Source organism: Vidua chalybeata, chromosome 8, assembly GCF_026979565.1.
Source record: "Vidua chalybeata isolate OUT-0048 chromosome 8, bVidCha1 merged haplotype, whole genome shotgun sequence".
Taxonomy (NCBI): domain Eukaryota; kingdom Metazoa; phylum Chordata; class Aves; order Passeriformes; family Viduidae; genus Vidua; species Vidua chalybeata.
This window is the reverse complement of record NC_071537.1, coordinates 14,985,232-15,010,718: the sequence shown is the minus strand read 5'-3', so window position 1 is coordinate 15,010,718 and position 25,487 is coordinate 14,985,232. Positions and strand designations below refer to the sequence as shown.

At 37.7% G+C, this 25,487-nt stretch overlaps 1 protein-coding gene across 5 annotated transcripts in view; it reads right to left on the bottom strand.

The window, feature by feature from the left end:
• Window positions 1-25,032, bottom strand: part of KNDC1 (kinase non-catalytic C-lobe domain containing 1) — a 61,087-nt gene extending 36,055 nt beyond the window's left edge. For all 5 annotated transcript variants that reach the window (XR_008432082.1, XM_053949362.1, XM_053949361.1 and 2 more), the window contains exons 1-4: window positions 24,837-25,032; window positions 20,062-20,260; window positions 16,750-16,808; window positions 486-632 (exon numbers count right to left, since the gene is read on the bottom strand). Coding sequence is in view for 4 of the 5 variants with exons in the window: in XM_053949362.1 (XP_053805337.1) it covers window positions 486-632; window positions 16,750-16,808; window positions 20,062-20,260; window positions 24,837-24,935 (504 nt within the window). In the remaining variant the exon portion in view is untranslated. The remainder of the gene's footprint in view (window positions 1-485; window positions 633-16,749; window positions 16,809-20,061; window positions 20,261-24,836) is intronic.
• Between the last annotated feature and the right edge of the window lie 455 nt (window positions 25,033-25,487).

Below are 25,487 nucleotides of genomic sequence, written 5' to 3'. Positions count from 1 at the left end.
GTTAGTAGTAATGCTTTGAACAACATTGGTTTGAAAATGCCAAGGAACAGAGACTTCCTGGGGCAGGGTCCCTACATCCCCTTCTTAAATGCAATCCCATTATCACACAGATTTCACAGCATAATGCCTGTGCTTTTATTTCTAATGACACTCTGCCTCTCTGTAAACCAAATATTAAATGGGAAGAAAACAGTTAATGAGAAAATTTAGATCCACCAGTGTATTCACACAATCTTAAAAATCCAAGCACTGTCGAACATCTACAGCTACTTTTCAGGTTGTATATCCATTAGAGTGGGAAAAAGGATGAATTTCTGCAGAGTAGGGGAAGACCTCAGCTTTCTTGCAAAACCTGAGCATACTGCTTATCAAGACTATCTTGATAATTACAAAGATTAATGAGATAAATTGAGATTAACAAGCACACATGCAGAAATATTAGTATCACCTTTTTAAAAACAAAAAATGATGTAAGGCTGTTTTACCTCAATATCTGGCCTATTTTCAGGATTCTCTTCTTGCATTTGTTCCAGTAGAGTGTGCAGATCTTGTCCGAATTCTGACTCTGTCTCAGGTTCTACAATATATTCTATTGCTGCTTTCAGTGTTGCACCCAAAGAATAGATGTGTGCCTGCATGAAATTTAAAAAAAAAGACATTAAATATGTTACCAAGTCTTTCCCTCCTGCCACAAAAGCTTCAGTATCATACAAGCTTACAGTATTTTCAAATGTAAGGTAACAGTTGACTGGAAAGGTGATTTAATTTAAACGTGATAAACAAAACCAGCTTCAGACCTGCTTTGGGGGATATACTTGCTGCAAAAAAAAAGAAATTTTATGGGGTCCAATTAGAACTCTTTTTTCCCCTCATCAATAACCACTACTACAAGTATTACACGAGGCTACAATTAAATATAAAACTGAGAACCCTGTGTTTGTGTAAGTATTGTTTAAGTTAGAAGCATGCTAAAAAGTTTGACTGAAGGGAGATTGAAGTGACATTCCTCTTAGCAGGGAAACACAATATTTATTTGAAAAAAACCCTTTTCTATATAGCAATATTTTATGAGTGCTATCAAGCATAAAGGAGCAGAAAAAATACAGCATAATACCACTTGTCACTGAAGACACTTACGAAAGAGTTTTTAAAAATACTCCATGTTTTCCACCTCTGCTTCTCTCAAAGCCCACATCCTCGTGATGGCTTAGGGTTAAGTGAACCAGCAACTTTTTAAAATCTAGCACTAATGCAGTAGATTTCCCACACAGCACAGTTACCACTCAATTTTAGAAGTATCTTGCTTCGTGGGGGAAAAAAAAATTAAAAAATGAAAATACTTATTCAGATCTGCTTAAGCAATGGTATTTTATCCGTGATGGCCTGTATTTTATATTCCATTCATAGAACACATTTATAAAATGTGTAAAATTTATAAGGAAATATAAGAGCAAGTTTGGATAAACATTTCAATGGTGATGTAGCATAGCCAGGAACTCAAATGTACTGAACACTGGCCTCTGAGGTTTACAGATACATACATAAGTAAAATAATGACTGCACTTGCACATTAACTTGGTTTTAATGCCTTTGGCTACATACTTATCTTAGAAAGAATGCTGACTTGAAGGTCAAAAGCAATTTCCTTCCTCCACCTACCCCTAACTTTCTCATTAAGGTGTGTTTTTGCCTCTGAATTGTACAACTTGTACTTTTTCTAAAGGTATAGATTTCTACAGCTTGTAGATTTACTTTCTAGTGAGGCAGGACACCCCCATGGAGGGAAGTGTAACACAACCTATCAGGAAGAGCTGTGTATGTGAGATAGGACAATTCCTCTCTTCCCCTCTCCCCTCCATGTCATCCCCAAACCAAGAACACATATACCAGTGCTGGCTGCTGGCTCTGAAGCCTTGATTTATTTTTGGGACACATCAAGACTAGGACAAGTGTCAGAAAAGCAGACTATATGCCATCTGATCTCGATAGAAAAGCAGTAATTTCAGTCTGAAGTTCTTCACTGTTATACAGCTTCATCATTAAGCAGAAGATGTAACTGAAGAGTTTTGAGAATCTCAAGAGGAACTAAGACAGGAACTGTTATGATTTTTATTTTGATTTAGCAAGGCCATTCAGCTATTCCAAAAGTAAGGGTTACTTTCGCCCTGTGCCACACAGGGCAGCAGCCCGACTGAACCACACCCTTGACAGACCAGAATGATTTTTTTTTTTTTTGTGTAAGATGAAACAGACCACGTTGGCAAAAGGATACAAAACTATGAAGCCAGAGCAAATAGACCACTAGCAAGGTGATGGAGAAAGTTTTTTCTTTTCACCACAACCTTTACCCATACTCATTTCAGCTGCAGAAAATACACTCCACCTAGACTAACAGAACTACTCACAAAGGAAGCATAACTCCTGTAAGTAAATGCTTAAAGCTTCATGGTATACAGTCCACATAAGTTAACTTACTATAAAATTATCTAGATAAAAGTAGCATGACTCTAAGCCTGCCCAAGGCTAAAGGTGTGAAAAGGTAGCTGTAACTAAGAAAAAAAAGGATTTAAAAAAATATCTAGATTTATAAACTTCAGTATATTTCACTTGGTGGAAGAAATTTAACCAAAATTTGGTGGAAGAAATTTGACCAAACAAATGTAACCTTCTTGGTGGAAGAAATTTAACCAAATCTCCTTCCACAATAGGAAGTTATGATGATTTTAAGGTTTTTTTTCTGTAGACCGTTTCATAAGTTTTTGAACAGTGAAGAAGCGTACAGTGTAGAACTTATTCCTTGATTTTGATATTAAACCCTGTTTTTCAGTAAGCTATGCCATCTTCCATTTCTCAGTGGACAACATAATAGAAACCTGAACATAAAGTTAAAAAAAATTAAGGAAACAAGGACACACTTAACAATATAGTACAGTTCTATCTAAAGAGTCTCTTGTATAAATGTAGTAATGTGCTGGGCAGTTTAATAATTGATACTAGTAAATTATTCCATGTATTTGATAGTATCTGCAACAAGTGACATCACCTCTGGTCCACAAAATTACTATTATAGAAACAAAGTAATCACTCCTCTAAGACCTGAAGTTAAAAACCACACTGCAGAAGTTACCAACTAATGCTACACAGACCAAGCCATGTTAGAATACCACAAGAAATAATGCTATGTAGTGTGGAGACACCTCTTAAGCCAGAAGGTACTTCCAAACAGAATAACTTCTGAACAGAATAATTTCTTCCAGTAAAAAATGTATAAGAATTCACTATTTCTTATAATACAGAAGAACAAGAAAGCCTATTTGAATATGATTTCATATATACAACTTGAATACCAGCTCCAAAAGTGGGACAGAAAGATGAGGAGCTTAACTTTAAGGGAACAAACGAATTTGTTTTTGACAAGTTTTCTTCATCCACACAAGGCTGGATGCGAGCATTACAGGACATAGGAACAAGGGCAGAGCAACATTACCTGATCCCACATTTTCCAATTAATAATTTCTGTTCACAGTGGGGTATAACTCCTATGCCCTAATCTGCCTTTAAAAGCACAAGTGTCTGAGATGCAAACAGACAGGAGTCAAGCCCATTTTACTGCTCTGTTTTAATGAAGTTCACTGCATCTTTTCTTGTACAAGAGAAAGGCCAGTCCCAAACTGAAGTAAGATGTTTTTTTCCCAACACACAAGAAGTTGCTCTGTTAAAGTACTTCCTTTCCTCTGAAATGCAGGAAAACTAATTTTGCAGATGGCCATTTGAAGCACCATAGCTTGTAACTAATTTCTGTGTTAAAACATTTACAGGGAATGTGGTTACCTTTTTCAACTTGAAACTTCCTTTCATGTAAATCCCCCTTATACCTTTCCCCTCTCCCAGCTCTCCATACACCACCACTGCCACCCAACAAGTAAAAGGGGAAAGAAAATCCAGCTATTTAATCAATTTCCCAAGCTGGCAGTAAACATGGGTAATATTTAAGGTAATCCAACATAACCTTAAGTCTGTCCAAACTGGAGCAATGAAAAAATGAGATTACAATCATCCACTAGGTGGGGTGTTCTCCAAGTTAATGGATCAAAAAGCTTCTACTTAACTGCACAGATGGGATAGGAAGAAAATTTCACTTTCTGGGAAAGAAGAGCAAGATGGGTATATGAAATAAATAAACTAAACTCTTAAGTATAAAATACCTAAAGCTTACTAGAAGACACTGCTCTTAATGACAACAATCTCACAAGCAAGCAAAAGACTTTTCAGTCTACTCTATGGAGAGTAACGAATAAGAAAGGGTGGCAAAAAACTTTTCTTCTGGCTGACTAGAATTGGGACTGAATTGGCCATTAGAAATTTTATTAAATAGTTAAGAGGGCTTTTTTCCTTAATTTTTGAAAAAAAACCAAACCAAATCACTACAATAAAACGAAACAAAATGAAAACCCAACAAAACACTCCTCCCTAAAAAACCCCCTCACACCCACTTGTTTCAAATGTAGATAAGGAGAAAAGCTTTTTGAATTATAAGCATTTTTCATTACAGGGTAATACTTTAATTGCTGATAAACAGCATGCATTTCCTGAGAGATCCAAAAGAAAAACAAAACAAACCCAAAGCTCAAAACTCTTCAAAATTCCTAAGGAGGCTCAGGAGTTAAAGACTAAATGTCACTTGTTACAAAAATACATAGACCATGCCAGCAAGACTGCATCACAGTGTCAGCTTCAAAAAGGATGGGAGGAAAGGAAGTCACATTAGGAAACCAGCTCCCCAGATCTGGTCCATATCCTCTTAGCCCAAAGCCAGCAAATATAACAAGAACTGTAGGTAAACCATTATGGTATGCATTACTGGGAAGGCCATTATGGAAATAATGTGCCCTTTAAGAATCCCAATGGCAACACAAAAAAAAAAAAAAAAAAAGATATCTGAAGAGAGTAATTATGATTTGAGGTTATAAAAGTCCTTCTTTCAGCAACATGCTGAAACAAGGGAACTCATGTATTTCAGAGAAAAATTTGAAGGTCATGATCATACAAGTAGCTTCAAATTAAAATAACTTTTTAAAAAACTAGAGTGGTTTCCAAGACACAAAGGCATAAGAAGACAAGAAAACCCAAAAAGGTAATTCAAAAGGTGAAGATACTACAGTTTTTTTTCAATGATCAGGCTAAGTACTGGAAGCACTTACCAAGGGCAAGGAAAGCTTCTTCCATCATGTTATAATTTTATATCATGATTGAAATACATTCCAAAAGGCTTCTGCAAGTTCTCCTCAAAAGTTACTTGCCTTTCTGCATGCCATTTTATAATCATTTAACATTACAAGAAGTGAAATCAGAGCAGTAATGATCTGCTCTAGTTTTAAAATCTGCCAATCAAAAGATCAGGAGAGGAAATAAAAGCTCCAAGTCTACACAGAGAGCGTGACAGAGGCGTTGTTGTTACTGCTTGACAGGCCTAAAGAACTGAACTTCTCCAGGAACTCCCATTTGCAGACAAACACCACAGGAAAAAGCTGACAAAAGAGCTTTTGAATAGTGACTGCACAAGCATGTAGCAATTACAAATAATGGCCATTTATATTCTGTATTGAGATTTCACTAAGTTCAGAATTGTAGGTCTTCCAAAGAACTGAAAAAGACAGGGCATAATACAACTAATACTTACTGAAAAATATTTCTGACTAAATGACAAGTTACAGAAATTGTGTAATTGGTTTTGACATTTTTATCTGACCCTTATTTTAATTTGCATTTTTTTTTTTTTAATTGAGATTGCATGGCTATAGCTACTTCCACCCTTTCACAATTCATAGCATTTAAGGGTTCTATAAAAGAAAGCTTCAGCGTGATTTTAAACCTCCAAGTTTTACAAAGAAATTAAAGGTAATGCTTGAGAAAATTACTACTGGGAGAAAACATTTAATATTTACCTATTTCATTTTTCTGTGTAGTCACTCTAAAATGCACTATTTTTATGCAAAAGAAAGTCAGTAATATTCCTTAGTGAGAAAATTAAAGGGAAAAGGTCTATTATTTTCAATACTTTCCTTCATTACAAATGGACTAAATGCCTTTCTGCATAATTGTAATTACTGGAAGGTGTAATATTAAATATTAGCTGTATGTTCATTTGGCACTCTGGATTCCTTGATAATTAGTCTGCTGAGTGTGCTAGAAGTGTTCAGCCACTGTAGACTACTCACAAAACATACAGTCTAGCTTGAAGTGGTTAACAAATACTGGAACGTGCAGTTTGTCCCTTCTAACTACAGTTAACTGTGCCAGAAAAAAACTTGTTCCCCAAAAGACTTCTAAAAAAAATGGGGTCCAAACTGCATCTACAGGTCACATTTTCTCACGGCTGAAGTCTGCAGGTATTTTAACTCTCAAATTGTCTTTTAACTAACCTAACAAAAGTAAGTGAAAGCTTTCAAGTCTATGTTGTTAGGCCTGATCAGGTCATCAGTTTATATCACAAGGCACAAGCAAGGCTTTGTTACCTAGAGCCTGCATTTTACAGGTTCTGCTTTCTGGTGACCTCAATTTGTATCATCCTGTTTGAACTGAGAAACACTACTTGGGACATCAACCTAATCTCAGTTTTATAGTTGCAGGCTTCTTCTTTGTAACAGTTCATGCCAACTGTTTTATTTCTATTAATTTGTCTAAGTGTTAGCCACATGCAACCTTTCTGCATCTATGTTTTGCAGCAAGAGTTTCCATATTTTACAGCATAAAAAGGTAGTATTTTGTTTGAATGCACCCATGTGCATCTCATTATTGCCACCCACTTCTTCATTTCTGAGAGCTGACACTCCATGGCTGCTGCCACAGCACACCTCACAGAGCTTCTCCCTCAGGGCATTGTCTTCCAGGCTAAAGAGTATTACTTGAAGTAATTGTTTCTTTTACAAATGGTGTTTCACCATCTGGTCCTGGAAATTTATGTTACTGCTAATTTTGTCAGGTTGGTCACTAGTCTATTCTGACACTTTTAATTCAGCCAAATTTTTGATAATTCTCCATAAAGAAGAGTTGCAATGTATGAACCTACTGAAGGTCCTAGAATATTAAAACCTGTTCAAAAAATTACATATCTTTTTGGCTATAGCTTTCTTTGAAAAACTCTTCTGTATCTTATTCATTTGCAAATATTGCAGAGTTCAGGTAGCATTTCTGTGTTTAGAGAGATTTGAAAAATATCAGGTTTTCATTCTTTTGCACATTTTTTTTTTTCATACTTTTTGACTAATCTCATGGGGTTCTTTTCAGGTCTTCTTTGACAGGAGGTTTTCGGGTTTTTTTTTTGTTTGTTTTTTTTTTTAGTAAATCATGAGATACATTTACAACAGTCTCTGTGCTACCTGCAAATATTATTTTAACAGCAATAGATTTTGGCTTTCCATATGACTCTTGATTGTTGTCCATAGAGCAATTTGCCAGCATCTACAGTAGTAATCACTTTGAAAAGAAATACTGTCAATTTAGAGCTATACCCAGAAACGAAGAAAAAAAAAATACAAAATTTTCAAATGGACCTCAATACAGTTTCAAAAAGCTGTTGTTACTTTAACTACTGTACTAAGGACAGATAATCTTAAACCACTGACTGTTACCTTGGTAAAGATTCATTTTCCTCTTGAAGTCACATGAAGCTGAACATGCCCAGAATCTTGAGCAAATTTAAACCATGCTATTTGCAGGAAATTACTCATGTATTTGCAGAGTGAAGAAACAAATTAAGAACAAATTTCTTACACTTCCATCCCACTTTTAGGCTACCTTAATCACAAAGATCAGACATCCCAACACGGACAAGTAGCACACCAATGGGTTCCTCTCCTTCATGACTGAATAAGTATAATTATGACAGTTAAGGAAGAATACTGAAAAAAAAACCCTGAAAAACCAGCTGAAGATCTCAGAGGTTTAGATAGCAAAAGTTACTCACAGTTATCTTTAAAGCTTCCTGAACAATGGTATTTTTAAAAAACTCCCTTTGAAACAGAGTTTCGTGTGTCACAGCTCTCCTTATGATTTATCAGCCATTAACCTCCTTACTTTTAAGTTACTTGCCATAGGTAATTAATTTATCACTTAATTAAGGTAACACAACTATTCCCTGTAGGCATAGAAACAAGGAAGCCTGAGAAACAGTTATATGCTCACGCTGAGCAGACTGGCTCTGTCTTCTCTCAACTGTGTATGTTTTTTTTTTTTATTTTATAGTAAATACAATGTTAATCATAGTACTGAAGTATGTTATTAAAAAAAACAAACTACATTCTTTTAATCTTAAACCTAAGAGACAGTGCCTACTGGTAAAGTCTGTCACTCTGAGTAATGCATTCACACCATTCTGTATTGAGGGATACTTATTTCACATTTTGGAGGTAAAAAACTGAATTGCAGCACTTCCAGATAAGAACATGGATGAGTAGCACATCAATTGGTTCCTCTCCTGCATGACTGAATAAGTATAATTATGACAGTTAAGGAAGAATACTGAAAAAAACCCTGAAAAACCCTCTGAAGATCTCAGAGGTAAGAACATTATGGGCCAATACACTAGGCTAGCATCCCAATTCTTTTATCATGACATGAATCAATGACATCCAGACTCTGACACGTAAAATATTCATTACTGCACAATAACCAGTTAACTCTTCCTTAACAAAAAAATCTATGTAGATTTCCTTTTTTTTTTTTTCTATCAGGATCATATATACGATGAACTGCAAAATGCAAAAAGCTGGTCAGACACTTCTCAATTTTACCTCTCTGCATAATAACTTGTTATGACAACATTCAAAACATCAATTTTCACAGAACAGCTGGAGGTGACAGAAGAAGCCAAGGTTGGTAGCTCTTATTGTATATTACAGGAATGTAAACATTTGGTGAGGGAAAGTTTGGGGCTGATTTCAGACTGGTTATGTTTTTAGTTTGATTGTTTCACAGGGGAATGTTTTCTGTAGAAGTAAACCTTGCTCCTTTTCAACTCAAGCATAGAAGCAGTATTACAGTTGAGAGAAAGAAGAAGTTTGGCTGGGGTTTTTGGTTGTTTTGTGGGACTTTTTTTCCTTTTTTTCAGTTTTTTTCTTTTGTTTGTTTGTTGGCTTGTGTTTTGATAGGGTTTTTTTTTTTTTCATTTGGATGGTTTTTTCCCTGTTTTTGTTTGTTTGTTTTATTTTTAAACTTGGTGAAAGGGCTAAAAGTTCAAGAATCCTGGAGTATGCATATACAAAGAGATTAATTCACAACAGGTTGCAAGGTTATCTAAGAAAACTTAAGCCACACTCAATACATTTTCCAGGAGACACCACCCTCAGCTTCAAAAGCATGTTCGCATTTACTCTGCTAAGGTTTCCTGAAATGCTGTAACTAAGGACAGTGACGTGTGAGTGACAACCATTTTGTCAAAATCCTGAAGGCTCTGTTGACTAAATCTCAACAACTTAATTCTGTAACATCCTCTACAACATCTAATTCACCAGGGAAACTGAATTAGTCTTGAAATTTTATCTGGAGATTAGGAAGGCATCTACCATCTACTCCTAAGTCAATAATTCCCTGAACTTTTCAGAAATAGTGGTATTTATAAATGTTCTCATACACCGGTGAAATGGCTCTATATTTCAGTACATGCAAATAGTAAAAATTAATTGCCATTGTTCCAGGGAGTATAAATTATCCAGATCCAGAGTAGCAATGATCATAGATCTTTTAGTGACCTGAATATCCACATAAAACAGACATAAAATTAATGGAAGAGGAATCTTTTGATAAAAAGTAATGATAAGGAATAATTCTGTGTTGCCTTCAAGGGTTTTGGCTTGCATTTCAACAGCACTGTTAACCATTCTAAGGAGTAAATACTGGAAATAAGTGGAAAGAGAAAATTAAGTTCTGCAAGTAAGACTAGTATGATGATGGATCCATCAAAGGAATGAGTTTGAATGGGCAGCACCAGAAACTGACGGATAATGATATGAGGACTAAAGAAGACAACTTCATCCATAGCTGAGAAAGTATCAGTACTAATGAGTTTACACAGAAGAGGTTGGAGACAAACAACTGATCCAAAACAATTTGTGCATCTTTAGCATTAAGAAGGCCAGAGATTTATGACACTCTGCATGTGTAACAAGAGAAAACAATCTCTTCTCCTTTCCATAGTTTTTGCCCATGATGGAGACTATCCACAAATTTATCCAACACAACCCTTCAGGCTTCAAAAAAAAGTAAATTCCAAAAACAAAAACCACCTGTTTTAAGAGAGAACACAAAGTTCTCTCTTCACTCCCAATCTTTTCCAAACAAAAATTCTTAAGTAACATAATTTAAAAATTCTTTTGTACATCAGGGCATAATCTTCAGAAATCTTAGGGGAAAAACTATATATCTTAACTTTAATAATGCTTTCCTATAGGAATCTTGTAGCCAAATAAGGAATAAACCTAGAATTTTGTACGTTTTCATTGACCAGGTTACTTATGCAACCATTTTTCTTCTAACAACATTTTTCTGCCTAGGATACAGACAATTTCCAATAAAAATAAGTCACTCCGAAAAGTTGTTTCAGCTTTAGGGGCAAAATTGTAGAAATATTGGCAATATGCTCAAAAAGTTTGCTGGCAATGACCAATATGACAACTTTGCCACCCAGCTTCAGGACTAAGCAACTACTAAGCTGTAGGTTTTTGAGGTAACCAAATGATAAACTTTAAGATAGCCTAGGCATTAAAAGGAAAAAAAAACAAAACAAAACAAAAAAAACTCTGACGTAAAAAAAAATTCCATTGGCCTCATTCTTCCTTTTGTTAACTTTGTGTAAAGCATCGAAAGGGTGTTTGCTCAGTCCCAAGCTCCTGAAAGGGACCTCAACTGGGATGGTGATGTAAAAGCAAGAACAGGAAGATTCCATTTTCTTTTCTATAGCACAGTAGAGGCAGAGGTAACAAATGAAAGTAATTTATTTTTGTCACTGAAGGAAAAGACAGCTTTAAATAACGCTCAGAAGATTGAATGGTTTAGACTACAGGAGGAGATAAGTTACCATTTGCTGATGACAAGCTTTGCTGCTGTTAGATAGAATTAGTCTCAAGGGGAGGCTACATGAAACTAAGAGAAACAGAATAGAAGAAAAAAGGCACTAGGTGTTTTCAAAAGATTTGCTTCCCCCGTCAGATAAACACAAAACCAAAAACCCATCTAGGAGAACATATAAAAGTTTTCTTTTTTCATCCTGCACTGAGAGCTAAAGAAAAATAGAACAATAGAGATAATCTCACAGTATTCAAAGCTACTGCTTTAAAAGACTAGCAAAGTCATAAAGACATGACTTTCTTTATACTGTCTGCTGTTTGGATTTGGGAGAAAGATGAAGGCTTTCACATTTAGAGAAGGACCAACAGCTGAGACATGAGCACTAGGTTAGTAATGATCAGGTATTGAGAAATACTGCAGCATGAAACTGTCTGCTCAGTTTTCTTCAGTAGGCCTGACATAGATATATATATATATATATATATAGATATATATATATATCTACACACACACACGCTGAACCTTTCTTTATCTATTCTGCAGAACACTATTCTGCAGAACACTATGTTTCATTTGAAACTTCAACCCATGCATTTATATGTACATAAAATATTTCTATGCATATTGCATTTATCACTCCAACTGCCTTGTCACATTGCATAGGAATAAGCTATATGAATCCTAATAACTTAATATTCAAAAACAATGTAATAACATTTTATTTTGTATTATTTCTATTTGCAGCAGTTCTACCACTTCATGTACATTTGTTTCTTTTTAAGGTTGCTGAAATACTTGGACTTTTTTAATATAATATAAATCAACTACAGCCCACTGAGAACTGCAAGTTGAGAGTCGTGACATTCTAACAAAGATAGCGAGAGCATTCAGCCTTTTCCAGCTGTGATTCTCTAACAGCTGAGAGATCAGCACACCCCACTCCTGTCCTGATAGATAAAAGCAAGAACAAGTTCTAGATGAGAAAAAGAGGCAATGTGAACTTCACTTTCTTCCCCTTCACTAACCCATATTTCCTCCTCCTCTTCACGGTAGTATTTAACTCTTGATCACTTTTTCATTTCTTTTAATTTCTGAGGGTTTTAATCCTGCTGCACACTGAGGCTTCTGAACTACTGCATCTTATCACCTCCAAATACTGAAATAAGTCATTAACAGAAGTATTATCCAATCTTCCTCAGATAAAAAAAAAAAGACAAGAGTGAAAATTCACTGATTTCTATTACAAAGGTTCACTAGAACAAGCAAAACTGAATAGCCACATTATTAAAAGATTATAAATGGAAGCTCACACATGGTGGACATCAGTCCTTCATCTCACAGAAAGCTCATATCTCAGAAATGTGGTGTTCCACATAAATGAACCACTGTGTGCGACTCAATGAGAGTTTTGTGGTGCAGACAAATAGCTATTTGAAACTGGTTTGAGACAGCCAACGTTTTTAACCTGAGGCAATCTTGTATTGTAGTGATAGAAGTAAGGCTATTAATGAACTCAACAATATTTAAATATTCGTGTTGAGCCTCCCATTGGTCAAATTTCACAAGTCTAACACTGTACTGCTCAGAGCAAGAAAATGAAATAGGAGCCATTTTCATCAGGAAAAGGCTCAAGTTCTTCCTATTTAGAAGGCAAAATCAGGGCAAATTTTAGAAGAAGCCTCAAATACGTATTTTTGCATCTCAGTCTCTTCCTGTCTTTGAAGAACAGAAAAAATTCACATTCTTTGCTGTTCTCTACAGTATGATGAGTAGAAAATTATAAAATTAGATGCTAGTGTTTATAGTCCAGATGTCTCTGACTTCTGGCTCAAGATTCAGTGAGAACAAAGACGTGGTCAATACCTGCGATAGCGAATTCAGGCACAACTTCCAGCTGAGCAGAAAAGCAGAAACTGAGATATTTCCATCAATGCAGGCAAGTGACAGCTTAAGTCTGAAAACTTAGAGCACAGTTACATCACATGCCTTCATTTGCATTAAGAACTGCAAATGATAATAAGTGTACTGTACAGAAATTCGCCTTTTCTTGGCAGTTATAGTATGGATCATAACTCTAAAGTGTAACTCCTATTGTCTCTCAGCACCAATACTTAACAGTACATTTACTAGAGCACAATGGTAATGGAAGTCTGTAAGGAGATAGCACTGTTAGAGGAAAAAAAAATAACATTAACAGATAGGCAGGAGATTCTCTGTTTTCATTCAGTGCTGTCCTAGAGCCCAGCAGTAGCTGCTTGGCTGCCTTTCTGTCTTTGTACTGCAACCACGCAAACACCTAGAAGAGGAGAACACACCAGAACTGGCCTACTCAATGCCACTGCAACCACTTAGCAACACAGTGACTTCAAGATCTCTTTAGATGCTCAGAAACTGCAATCCTTCCTCCAAGTGCACAGGATGGAACTGTGGCAGCACTAAAGTCATCATGGAAAGTTCAGCTGCACTTCACTGTCAGTACCGCAAGTCCCTTTCACAGCTAATTCCTTCTTCACCATTCTTCTCTGTAAAAAGTATTTTACACCTGATACTGAAACTGAAGGGCTAGTTTTCACCTTCCAACTCTCAACAGTAACTGAAGCTGGTGCTATTATATTATTCCTACTTAACAAATGGAGAGCAGGTCAAGAAAGAAGGCACAAGTCTAAAAGCAACCACATGAAATCAATTACTTTTCAGTCTTGTGCACTGCCATTTGGACAATGCTTTAGATCTCTTGCTATTTGAAATTCCAACTAGAAACTGACATCTTTAATAGTGTTGTTTCAGATGCCAGGACAGTAACGCATTTCAATTTGTTTCCTGTGTCTATTATTCTTATGTGCTTGTGAGTGCCAGCTAAGTTTAGCAACTAATTAGTCTGGAGTCACAATACCATTAGAGGTCTGGATCAGTAATTCACCAAGCAGGAAACAAAACATCTCTTGTTGAAATAACTGTAGCTTTAATTGAAGGATTTTTAAAAAAATAGTTTAAAGAGGAAGAAGTCATCCAGTAGCCATACAAATCTCATTGTGTGCATCCATTTGTAGAAGTCACAAAATAGGTCACACTCAAGTCAAGCAAAACCTCTGGCTGACATAACTATTTTAAATCAGCCGAGCTTTGACACTGGAGTAACAGCTATCAAAGATCATCCTGAACATAATTAGTAGTTCCAAAACCAATTTTTTTCTGTTTATTTTGAAATCAGACAGTTTCAATAAAACCATTACTTGCCATTGTTTTAAACAAATCAGACCAAGCAGCTGCAAAAACACTCTAACAAAGAACAACCAAGTCAGGTCATCACCAAAGAAAGAGCAAGCAGTAATACAAGAGACTTGACACTTCTGTATAAAGGGCAGCTTATTGTAATCAAAGAACTTCATAACACTGAGAAAGCACAACAGGCCAGGAGATGTATATAAAGCACTACTATTCTGCTATTGCAATAGCAAAAGGTTATAATAGGGGTAAGGGGATAGACAAAAGTGTCAATACTTTTGGAAAACAGAAGAACTTGAAGTATTAACACCAAGAAGGAAATGGCCAACTTGGAAAGATTACAGTATTATAAAATCCTTGAAACAACTACATAAGCATTAACCTATTCAACGTCTTGATCTGCAAAAGTAAAAATGAGCAGAGATCACCATGGAATCCTGGGCAGAAGTTGGTCTGGTACTAAAGCACTTAAAAATTCAACCAAACTCTACATGTGGTAAGAGGTAAAGCTTTGAAAGTTCCACAAATAGTTTGAATCCCATAGATGACTGACCAAATGCACACAAATTCCAGAGTAAAACAATACATTTCTGCCTTAATGCAGAGGGGAAGCCCTTGCTTTTCTGCCTTGTGTATTGCTGTAGGGTGGTCAGTGAAAAACAGCTGAGGCAACAGGACGCTGTCATAGCACTGCTCTCCCTGCTTTGGAAGGCTTCCCCACCTGCTAGATGAAGAAATAGCAACAACATACAGAAATCAGTGCACTCAGCCATTGTTACAAGAGACAAGGCAGAGCATTTTGACTTCCTTCCACACAAATGTGTACCTTCATGTATCTTCACTGACCTTTGCAAAAGGAATAAAAGGGTCAATGTTCAGAGCCACTCCTGACTCAAACAGTTTTCACTGAATGTTTAACTGATTGTGCTGTGCTTGGTATTGGGATTCACTGGGGCTTAACAGGTCTGTACATGCTGCTGAAAGAGAAGAGTTAAACAACAAATCTGTACACAGATGTGTTTTATCCAAAAGGCATATTCTGGCTTTGTCTATCAGATAGAACTAAAATTTCAGGTCACTTAGTATTACCACAGTCTTCCCAAATTCCTATTTCACCTTGCTCCATCTCCTTGGTCTTTGAAATTCTTTCAGTGTTATCTATTCACTTTCTGCAGACAAGTTCAGCAACTACTAGGCAAGGAAAAAGGGTTGGGGGAAATCAGTTGGCCAAAGGAGCAAATAATTCTGCAAACCTTGTAAGCATTTCTGTCTTGGAAGCTTGTTAAGGGATGAAGAACATATTTATGTAAAATGTACAGCTTCAGAAGCACAACAAAAAGAAAGAAACAAAAACCAGTCACCTTTGGGTCTCATTTTCCTCAACCACATCTGAATATAAAGGCTTCTTCAGTTGCAAGTTTACAGAAATTGCAGGCCACTTCTTAACAATCCTTGTCCACAAAGAAAGACTTACCAAAAGCCATCATGGGGATGAGGAGGAGAGTGAGCACAAAATCACTAGAACTCTGCTGGCATATGTAGATACATTAATAAAGCCTAGCAACAACTGAATTTTTGCTGCTTTAACCTTCAAAGACTGCACTATTTCATATTGTATTCTACCACCCTTCCTGCCTTATCATTCTCATTTAACATGTGGTACTTCACACTTCAAATGTTCACTTCTCCTCCTCCTTCCCACCTCCCTCCATCAAGAAACAGAGAACTATAAACATGACTATGATGGCTATAACTCTGAAAAGCAAAATATATTTGTTTCGAACTATAAAGAAACAGATTTTTTAATATAACTTGAATTAAATGTGTTGCTAATTAAAGCATTTGAATAAGAATACATGCCAGAAAAAGTAGTGTATTAAGAAAAAGGATGTTAAGCAAGCAAGTGCTCCTGTAGCAGGCAATGAGATAGTTGACTTGGGAGGCTAATGAATTAGTATAAACAATTTAAATCTAATTTAATTTAACAATGTAGAGCACTTGTGCATTGCAAAGCAACAGATAGCAATCTGTTTCTCCATTAAATCAAAGATAAAATTGCTGATTACCCTTCTCTGAATTATTTTATTGAAGAGGATAGCAAACAAATTTTATATTTAGTCATAAAAGTTCATGGCTAGTCCCCAAACAAGCCCATGTAACCAGTGAAGGGTACCAGTGAACATAATATAGGCCAGCTGTGGTTTAGCATAACACATTATTCAGCCAAAATAGATTCTTACATTTTAACAGTCAGTGAATAAACGCTTATGCCAAAAATTAATATGGCATTTTAAGTTTACTTTTTATTTTCATAAAACATATCTAAACAGCATCATTTACTACTCACAATCTTTAGAAGTTCTAAAATTGTATACTGAGAATGCTTAGCATTTGGTATTGCCAGAGGTAGTAAAACTATTAACCTTCCCCTCTATTTTACAGATAAATTTATGAACTTGCCTCAAAAGTGTTACCGGTGATATCAAATTCTGGTGGAACAAAGGCACCTTCTGGATCATCTTTGAAAACAAAAGGAAATATGCCAGATTAGAAATTAGTAGTCTTGTTTACAAAAAAACACAAACCAACTTGATGATACAAATGTAATGATACACTTCTATCTGATACAAAAGAAACTTCGTATAGCAGTATTTTGGTTCACTCCAATCTACTGTACAGAGAACTTGTTATCCATGTTTAAAGTGCTGGAAGTAAAATAAAGTGCTGTTTTCAAGCTTTCTCCAAGAAGGTATCATAACTTCCCTACTAAGAAACAAAACAGATTAAACACCCACAAAGAAATACATTTAACATGTCTAACCACTTCTTGCCTTCAGGCATTTATGTTTGGACCCAGTTATCCCCTAAGCTGGTGTGGCTCAGCTGTGGCTTAGGGGTTCCATTTGATTAACTGGACACTTCTACTCACTATTTTCCATTACAGACCTGGGTGATAAGGGTTCAAGCAGCAAAGCCAGTCTGAACAGCTAATTACTTCTGCATCTACAGGCCAGTTTAGAACTCTGACCTTTCTGCTTAGCTTGCTTTACTTATGATGAAAAAGTAGAGGAAGTAAATTGCCCATGCATGTGCTGCTGAGCAGAGAACTGAGCTACTGCAGCAGCCGATTCTGAGTGAGGAGGTGGAAAGAAGAAAAGAACATCTTATGAGAGTCTGATGCTGTTTCTGCATCCAAGCAGGTACACAGCATCACACTGCACTTATGTCACATGAGCCCAGTAAAGAACATCAAGGAATTAAACAGGAGCACAACAAAAAAAAAAACTACTCTCCACATACATATCCAGCTCACCTAATCTATCCTTCTGGGAAGTCAGGAAGATTGAGATGATTTACACGCAAAAAGTGTGTTTCCTTTCTCAACAAGAAGAAAAAAATAGTATGTTCAGAGGCACAGCATAATCATAACTTTAGCTTTTGTGCCTGTATTTTAGAAGTGAAATGCAAAGTTTTTATTAAACCCAGTTATATAGCAGAGACTACTAGAGAGGGCTTTTTAAACATATTCATATATTGCAGCTATGTGGCATGGCTGACTAGAAACAGTAACTGATTTACAGCTCCTTAGGACATACCCAAATGTACTTGCCCACTGAAAAAGAGGGTTATGCAACCAATTTTGCATTTCGTACCCACCACCACATTTTTTCCTGGTTTTGGGGTTGGGCAGAGGAGGTAGAAAGGGAAGGGAACTAATGGACAGATGTTTTGTTCTCCCCTCTCCCCCACATGCAGAGTACTACCCCTTTTTATCTCCCCACTACCTTTTCCCTTTCTTTCCATAGAACACTTTAAAGACTGTACAAGTATTTAACTTATCACTGGTACAGCTCACTGTATTCCTTTAATATAATGTTTACAATGGGAATGTGCATGATCTGAAGAGACAAGAAGGTATCAGAGCCCTTGGCAGAACATCCTATTGAATGGTTGTCACTTTAGCACCACAGAACTTGCAGGAAGCAGAACTTGCTGCTAAAGCAGAGATGACAGGCTGTTCATTTTCTCTCACTGGAAAGCAAATCCAGAGTTATAACTTTCTTCTGGAAGAATAAATCCATAGGCAACAACTTCAGGGAAGCAAAAAGGACAACCTCCTCAAATGCCTACAACAATCTTTTAACCAAACAGTAACAAAATCTGAGAGAAAGAGCCAAAGATACAGTGAAGCATGAGAGAAGTAGAACACAAGTGTCATTTTTTTGCATGCTTATGGAAAACATACCTTTTTTTAAAGAGAGCTAATGAAAAGTCTTTTCCTTAGAAACTAACATGACTTCAGGGAACTAAATCTTTGCACAGGAATTTGTTATCCCACATTTTAAGTATGTGAATACAGCATTCTTGGATCAATTGTTTGCCAGCTATTCAATTAGACTAAAACATTTAAGGAGAAATTGATTTTTCTCTTCCCCAGCTACAAGCAAAGATCTTAGCTGAGGGGCATTTTTCATCCACTAGATTTATGCTCTTCAACAAGTCTTTCATATACCCTTGGTTTACACAAAGCTAGCTTCTTTTTCTTTTTTAATTTCAAGGCACGACAAGCTCCTTAAAATAAAGGAAATTGATTCCACATTACCCCATTAACATGGAACTAAAAGTTGTCTCATGTCTATTTAGGGAATTTAATAAAAAATATCACAACAATTATGAAGGTATATTTTCATCTTTATTAATTATATTTTATGATGTTCCATTTATATGAAAGACTATCTTTAATTCTAAAGAGGCAAAAAATCTTCATCTGTTGCAACGTTACCTTCTCATTTTTATTCTAGTATTTTTTCTAAATACTATGATCTAGATTTTGCATGAAAGAATAAACACTTATCCTGACAGAGATTTAAAAATAAATTAGGCTAAAGAAATCACAACAAAAACTTGACTGGTGTGTATCTAGACTAGAACGGTTCTCCTAGTAATGAGCCAACATAATTTTTAAAGTACCATAGAGTAAGAGCTGTTTGGTTTTCTTTACTCTTCTTCTGTAAAATCATTAAGAGACTGAAGAACTATCATCTTGAGATGCATCACATGAGAAAGGAACAGCAAACATTACAAGCTTTTTTGTCTAAGCTGAAACAAGAAGTTGTTTAAAGTCAAGCATCTCCCTGTTCATCTGTTATGATACCTGAACATCTTCCATGTTACTACATAGTGGTTTTTAACATACTAAAATTAATTTCTCAGTCAGTCCCAATACTTGGCAAGTCTGAAAATCATTACTTTAAAAATGATAATTTTTTATTCAAGAGAGAGCTTTAAAAAAAACAAGGATTTTATTTGAGAGAACTTTCCTTTTTAATAGCAAATATGCAAAAGAATTGCTCCATTTTTTATGGCCACAATCACCAAGATACACTGAATATCAGACTTCTCTAGAAATAGAACATACCCATGAAATGAGAAGATCTGTAAGAGGTAAAGGACATGCTTTACAAAGGTAGAGACTTGTACACAATCTCTGTGTTTATAATGGACATAAAGAAGGACTTATCACCTGGATAAGAAGTCTTAAAATGATTAGGAGGAATTTTCAAAGCAAATTCAGAACAGCCTTTGTTCATCAAGTACAAAACTGAACACGTAATTTCATATGAAAATATACACACCCCTTCCCAAATAAGTTTTATTTTATCTTTATTTTAATTGTAAGTCTTAAAAAATAGAATGTAATGTTTTACTGCAGTTTCTCGCTATGAGTTTCCACGGTTCTAAAACAAACAGCCTGGAAACATAAATACTCACCACTGAGCTGTTCCATGAAGCATACATTGCCATTGGTGTTAAAAGCCAAAGTGTCAGGAGTGATGCAGAGTGTCTGGAAGATTGCAGAATGGGCAATGCTCTTCAAAGAATGGCAACACTCCAGGCAAATTGCCCAAATATCTTGCTCAGTAAGACAGCTATCCCGCAGTGACAAAATATCAGCAAGGGACACATTCTCCTGCCAAGATATGAATTAATAAATTACCCTGGATTTCATGACACTACTTTCTGTATCATAGATCACATTTGACACAATTGGCTACAAGTAATGTTTCCAGCAAGTTCTCAGACTTTCTAGGACACAGATTAATACCCCAAGAAACACCAAGTGCATGACTTTGCTCTTAACACAGAGATGTTTTAAGAAGCACAGTTAACCTGGACAAAAATATCACAGTATGCCAACATAAAAAAAAAATACCATGTGAGATATGTAAGTTACACAAACACTGCATCAAAAGTAAGAGACCACCTGGAGGTAAAAGCAGAAAGACTAAATGAAAACATTTTGTTTAATCCGTGCCTTTCAAGCTTTCCCAGGTGTCTTAATATAAACTACTTAAAAATTCTCTTCACAGCACTTCTCCCTACCATTTGTGATCTGGGAAAAAGTACCCTTTAGATTAGTCTGTCTTAAGAATGATGCTGTTGTGAAATTTAGTGGTGTAGACCATTTAATAAACATTGAAAAGCCAAACATGCCATAGGAAAAGTGTTTCTATATTTGGACTTAAAATCAAACACTTCAGCTGTCCTAGGCCTCTCCATTATATCCGGACCTTTTAGTGATCAAAACAGTTCATGGACTTACGTTTCCAAGTCGCTGTCCTAAACTGTAGTCAACTTGTATTGACTCTATTACCACAGTAAAGCTATGAGTCCATTCCCAAACAAATGTGTTTCTCATGTGGCTTTCCTGGTCAAGATGTTCAGAAACATTGCTTGGCTCAAAGCAACCAGCCTCTCTATGGATATTTTTGGAAAACAAACCCAATACATTATCTACAGCTACAGAAGTAAAGTCTTCATGAACTTAAAGGAATGAGGAAAAAAAACCCAATCAAACAAAACATCAATTCCATCTATAGGGAAAAATAAGGTAACAAAAATAGAAGGTAATCTACAGAAGTTACTTTGTATCAGAGCTATAATTACTATTAATTACACAGTGATATTAAATATACCCTGAATGGAAGATGTAGATACACATTGCTTAGCATAGAGAAAAAATAAAGTATGTCATAATCAGCAAAAGAGGATGTGAATTATCTTACAGCTCAGAAAACTGCTGTGGTTTAAACTTTTAATCTCTTGGAGAACAGTTATAAATTTCTTTACCTACTCCAGCACTGGAGAACATCAATGATATCTGGATTAACATATACAGAAGGGGTTAACAGTTTATTAACATGTCTTTCAGAGAATTAAGCATTGCTTTCACAATATCCTTCAAATAAGAACTAAACCTCAGTCCAAAAGTGTATTGTGCTTTTTAGTCTAAAGTATAATGCTTAATAAATAAATATGATGTAAGAAATAAAGCACACTCACTGCTATTTGGCAAACTTCACTTCTCTCCTCAATGGTCTTATTTTTCATAGACATGGCCTAGATGTGGATTGATTTACTAATGGCAGCATTACTACAGTGCCTTCTAGCACTAATCATGGATCCTGGTCTCATCAAATTCAGTCCTACATGATAATGAACAGCAGAAGATCTCAGCACAAAATCTTACTTTCTCTGTGCTATGCTCAGTACAATTGTGCACTGTTTTGTTTACTTTTTACTACTGCCATCAGAGTTTGAGGGTGGATGAGGAGGCTTTGCACATTTCCATAGGGAAGCTGTTCCAAGCACGAAGAGCAGCACAGAGGTTGCTCTATCTGCAAACAACACATGGCAAGAAGCTCTCCTACAAATTTTAGGCTTTGAAGCTGACCAAACTGAGTGGTGGGATGAGGATAGGCTTTGAAAGAGGAGACCCACTTCTTATTCTATAGCCAGCAAGGAGAGTTAAAAAAATAGAAGTTCTATGATTAAAACAATGGACGAGTAATTATTTTTAACTCTCCTAGAATCCTCCAGCTAGGTGACACGATGGCATTTGCCACAACAGAGAAATAAAAGAATGATTCACTAATCAAAATGCAAAACTATGAGTTTCATCTGTGCGTATGGACATAAGAGGCTCAATTTAGAATGTACATGAAAACAAATAAACCTGCAATCTTAAAGACAGCCTTAGCATCACATTCCAGTCACAATAAGGACTTGAGAGAACTTCTGAGTTAAGCTTTCAGGCTGAACTCCACTGCAAATAATAATTATCAGCAATGATATCTACAGCACAAACCTACAAAACATCTTTGTCTTGCGGTTATTTGGGAAATAAACGAAAGGTAATGATCTAATGTCATATAAGCTTAGTTTATCTTCCTTCCCAGGGATGAGAAAGTTATATCATACAGAAAAAGAAAAAAAAAAAAAAGGAAAAAGGAAAAATGTCCTATGAATGTTCCATGGTTTCCATCAGCAGTGGATGGCTAGGTGAAGACAAAACTAACACAGAAAAAGAAAAAGAAGAATACCACCATCACCATATTGCAGGCCTTTCTATTTCCAAGGCTCCAGGGCAGCAAGTTACTTACTTCAGAGAAACCACATATTTCCCAAATGATCACTCTTCCTTGACCTTAGTTATTAAAGCTGTTGTTAAGCAAGGCCTTTGTAGAGTGAAGCACTGAAAACACTGAGACTTGCATTTGACTAGCTTGTATCCCCAAAGCAACACAGACTAAAAGTTAGCACTGTGGAAAATAACATCCTTTTAGCACTCTAACACAGGAGGTTCCGGCAAACTGAAGCTTCTGGTGAGCAACTGCTTCAGTACTTTGGACCACTGGAAGCTGCTTCATTCAAATGTGGTAAATATCAGAGATGCTGATGCCTCTTTTTTATCTCTTTCAGCAAAAGACACTAGGGTTTTAATATGAAAGTGTCTGGTTTTAACACTAAGAACTACAAAAAGTAAACCTGTCAGGCAACCATGCTTAACTGCTCACTTTAGTTATAAGCTTTCCCTTATATTTTCCTCAGCAAGTACAAAACTGTTCAGTGGCATATAATTAAGCAGAGATAATTAAGAGAGAGTAGGAATAAAAAAATTAATTGGCCACAGACCATTTCTTAAAAATTTTGAAATAAAATATTAAGCAGTATGAAATGAGTAAAGTTTTAGTAAAGAGAATAAATCGAAACACACCCTCATCCTTAGCATTTTCTTCTCTTCAGCTCAGGCAGATTCCTGCTTCACATATTGGCAAAAAACCACCTGCATCATTCTTTATACTTGGTACAATGATGAAAAGAGCAGACTCCACTAAATGACTAAGCAGCTCAGAGTTCAGTACAACAGCACTCACAGCCTTCTGACACCTTTTTGCCACGATAATTCACACAAACTTCAAAACATTCTATTCCAGAATCACAGAAAACATGGCAAATGCCATCTATTACATTCATCACATCTGAAGAAAAACACTGGATTGCCTTAGTAAGCCCTCTGAGTACTCTTCAAAGCAGCTCTTTTTTATTAACTTATCTAATCACCAGGTGATAGGTCATGCTCATTCTCACAAGAAAAATACTGAAACTCTTTATGTTTCTGTAATAACTAAATAGATGGGACTCGTGGGAACCCACAGTCAAAGGATACATTTAGCAGGTATGAAAAATGGGCCCCGCTCTTTCTTGTACAGAAGAGTTGACCCTTAGCCTTCTCCATTCTGAGAAAATACTCCAAGTACTTAAGCCAATGTGTAAAAAAATAAGGCCATTACAACCTTCTTCCAAGATTTTGCATGGGCCAGTCTGAGAGGGCCTACAGCACTGAACACTACAGACAGTGGAAGAGCCAAACTGCCAAGCCAATGGGTGCCTTAGGAAAACTGAAAGGGGCTTTGCATTTTCAAACTTGCATTTAACCCTTGATTCAACATGGATTCTTGATATGGCAAGTTAGAAAGTTTGCAAGATCTGATTAGAGGAATGAGCAGCTCACGTATAGTTCAGCAAACCTTTACTTAAAAAAGGAAAAAAATCTCCAAATATTTTGCCCCAACATTCATAAGGGGGTAGGAAACATACTTCACGTGAAAAGATATAAAGATGAGCAAGAGCAACAAAAAGCAAGGGCAAAACCAGTAACAGAGCCAGACAAATGCAATGACAAGAACTGTGTTTAGCTACAGGTTTTTTGGCATAACAACTGAAGAAACAGATTTAACAGTTTGATATTTTTGGGTTTTATTTCCCAGTGTCAAAGGCCTTTTAGCACAAGACAGCAACATACAGTTGTACAAAAAAGTGGTTGGCAGCTTCGGGAAATTATTCTGCCCATGTAAATTTCCCTTGATCGGATGCGACAAGGACACGGACTTGCCGACTGCAGCATTAACCCACGGCTACGACAGCAGTGACGAGACAGCCCGCACTCGAGGACCATGACTTTGCTGTTGTGTGGAGAAGGTGCACGGGAACGGGCTAAGCCCAGGTTGGTGGCTGGGACCGCGGGGCAGGAGGCGCTGGCGGAGCACACGCGGAAAGCGAGCGGTGCTGTGGCCGCGGCCTGCCCGCTCCCGGGGGCCGGGTGCGCCCCCGGCCCGGCCGCCTCCTGCGGGCGGCCCCCGAGGCCGCTACACTACAGGTGAGCGCAAGGGCGGCGGCTCCATCCCCGCACCTGCCTCACTCACCTCATCCTCCAGCAGCGTCGGCAGAGGCTCAAAGTCGTAGCAGTTCACCTCCTCCTCCTCCTCATAAAACACGTCCTCTGCAGCGCCAAGAGTCTCCATCCCGCCCGGCGAGGGAGCAGAGGCTTCACCTCCGCAGCCTCCCTGTGCGCTCGGAGCACGGCCCTCGCGCCCCGCCGCGGCTCATCCTCACACCCGCCTGCGGGCTGCCCCCGGCAGCGACCCCCGCGGCGCCGCCCGCCCGCTTTAACCCCCTCCCCTCCCCTGCCGGGCCCGGCCGGGGCGCCCCCGCCCCTCCGCTCAGGCCCCGGCCCGGGGCAGCGCTGCCATGGCAACGGCCGCCGCCGCCTCGCCCGCGCGGCCTCACTGCGGCGGCTCCCGCCCTCCTGCGGCGCCGCCCGCCCCCGCCGCGCCCCGGGCGGCCCCGGCAGTCACCGGGGGACGGCCGCGCAGCGCGCTGGGTGCCCCGCGCCCCCCGCCCCCGCTCGCCGCCGTGGGGTGGCGGTGCCGTGGCCCTGCGCCCTGCGGAGCGCGCCGCCGCAATGCGAGCTGCGGCCGCCGGGGCCCCGCGGGAGCCGGGGCCGGTCCCCTCTCGGCTGCGCTCTGCGGGCGAACGGGAGCGGCGGGGAGGGAGGGCTGGTGTCGGGCGAGAGG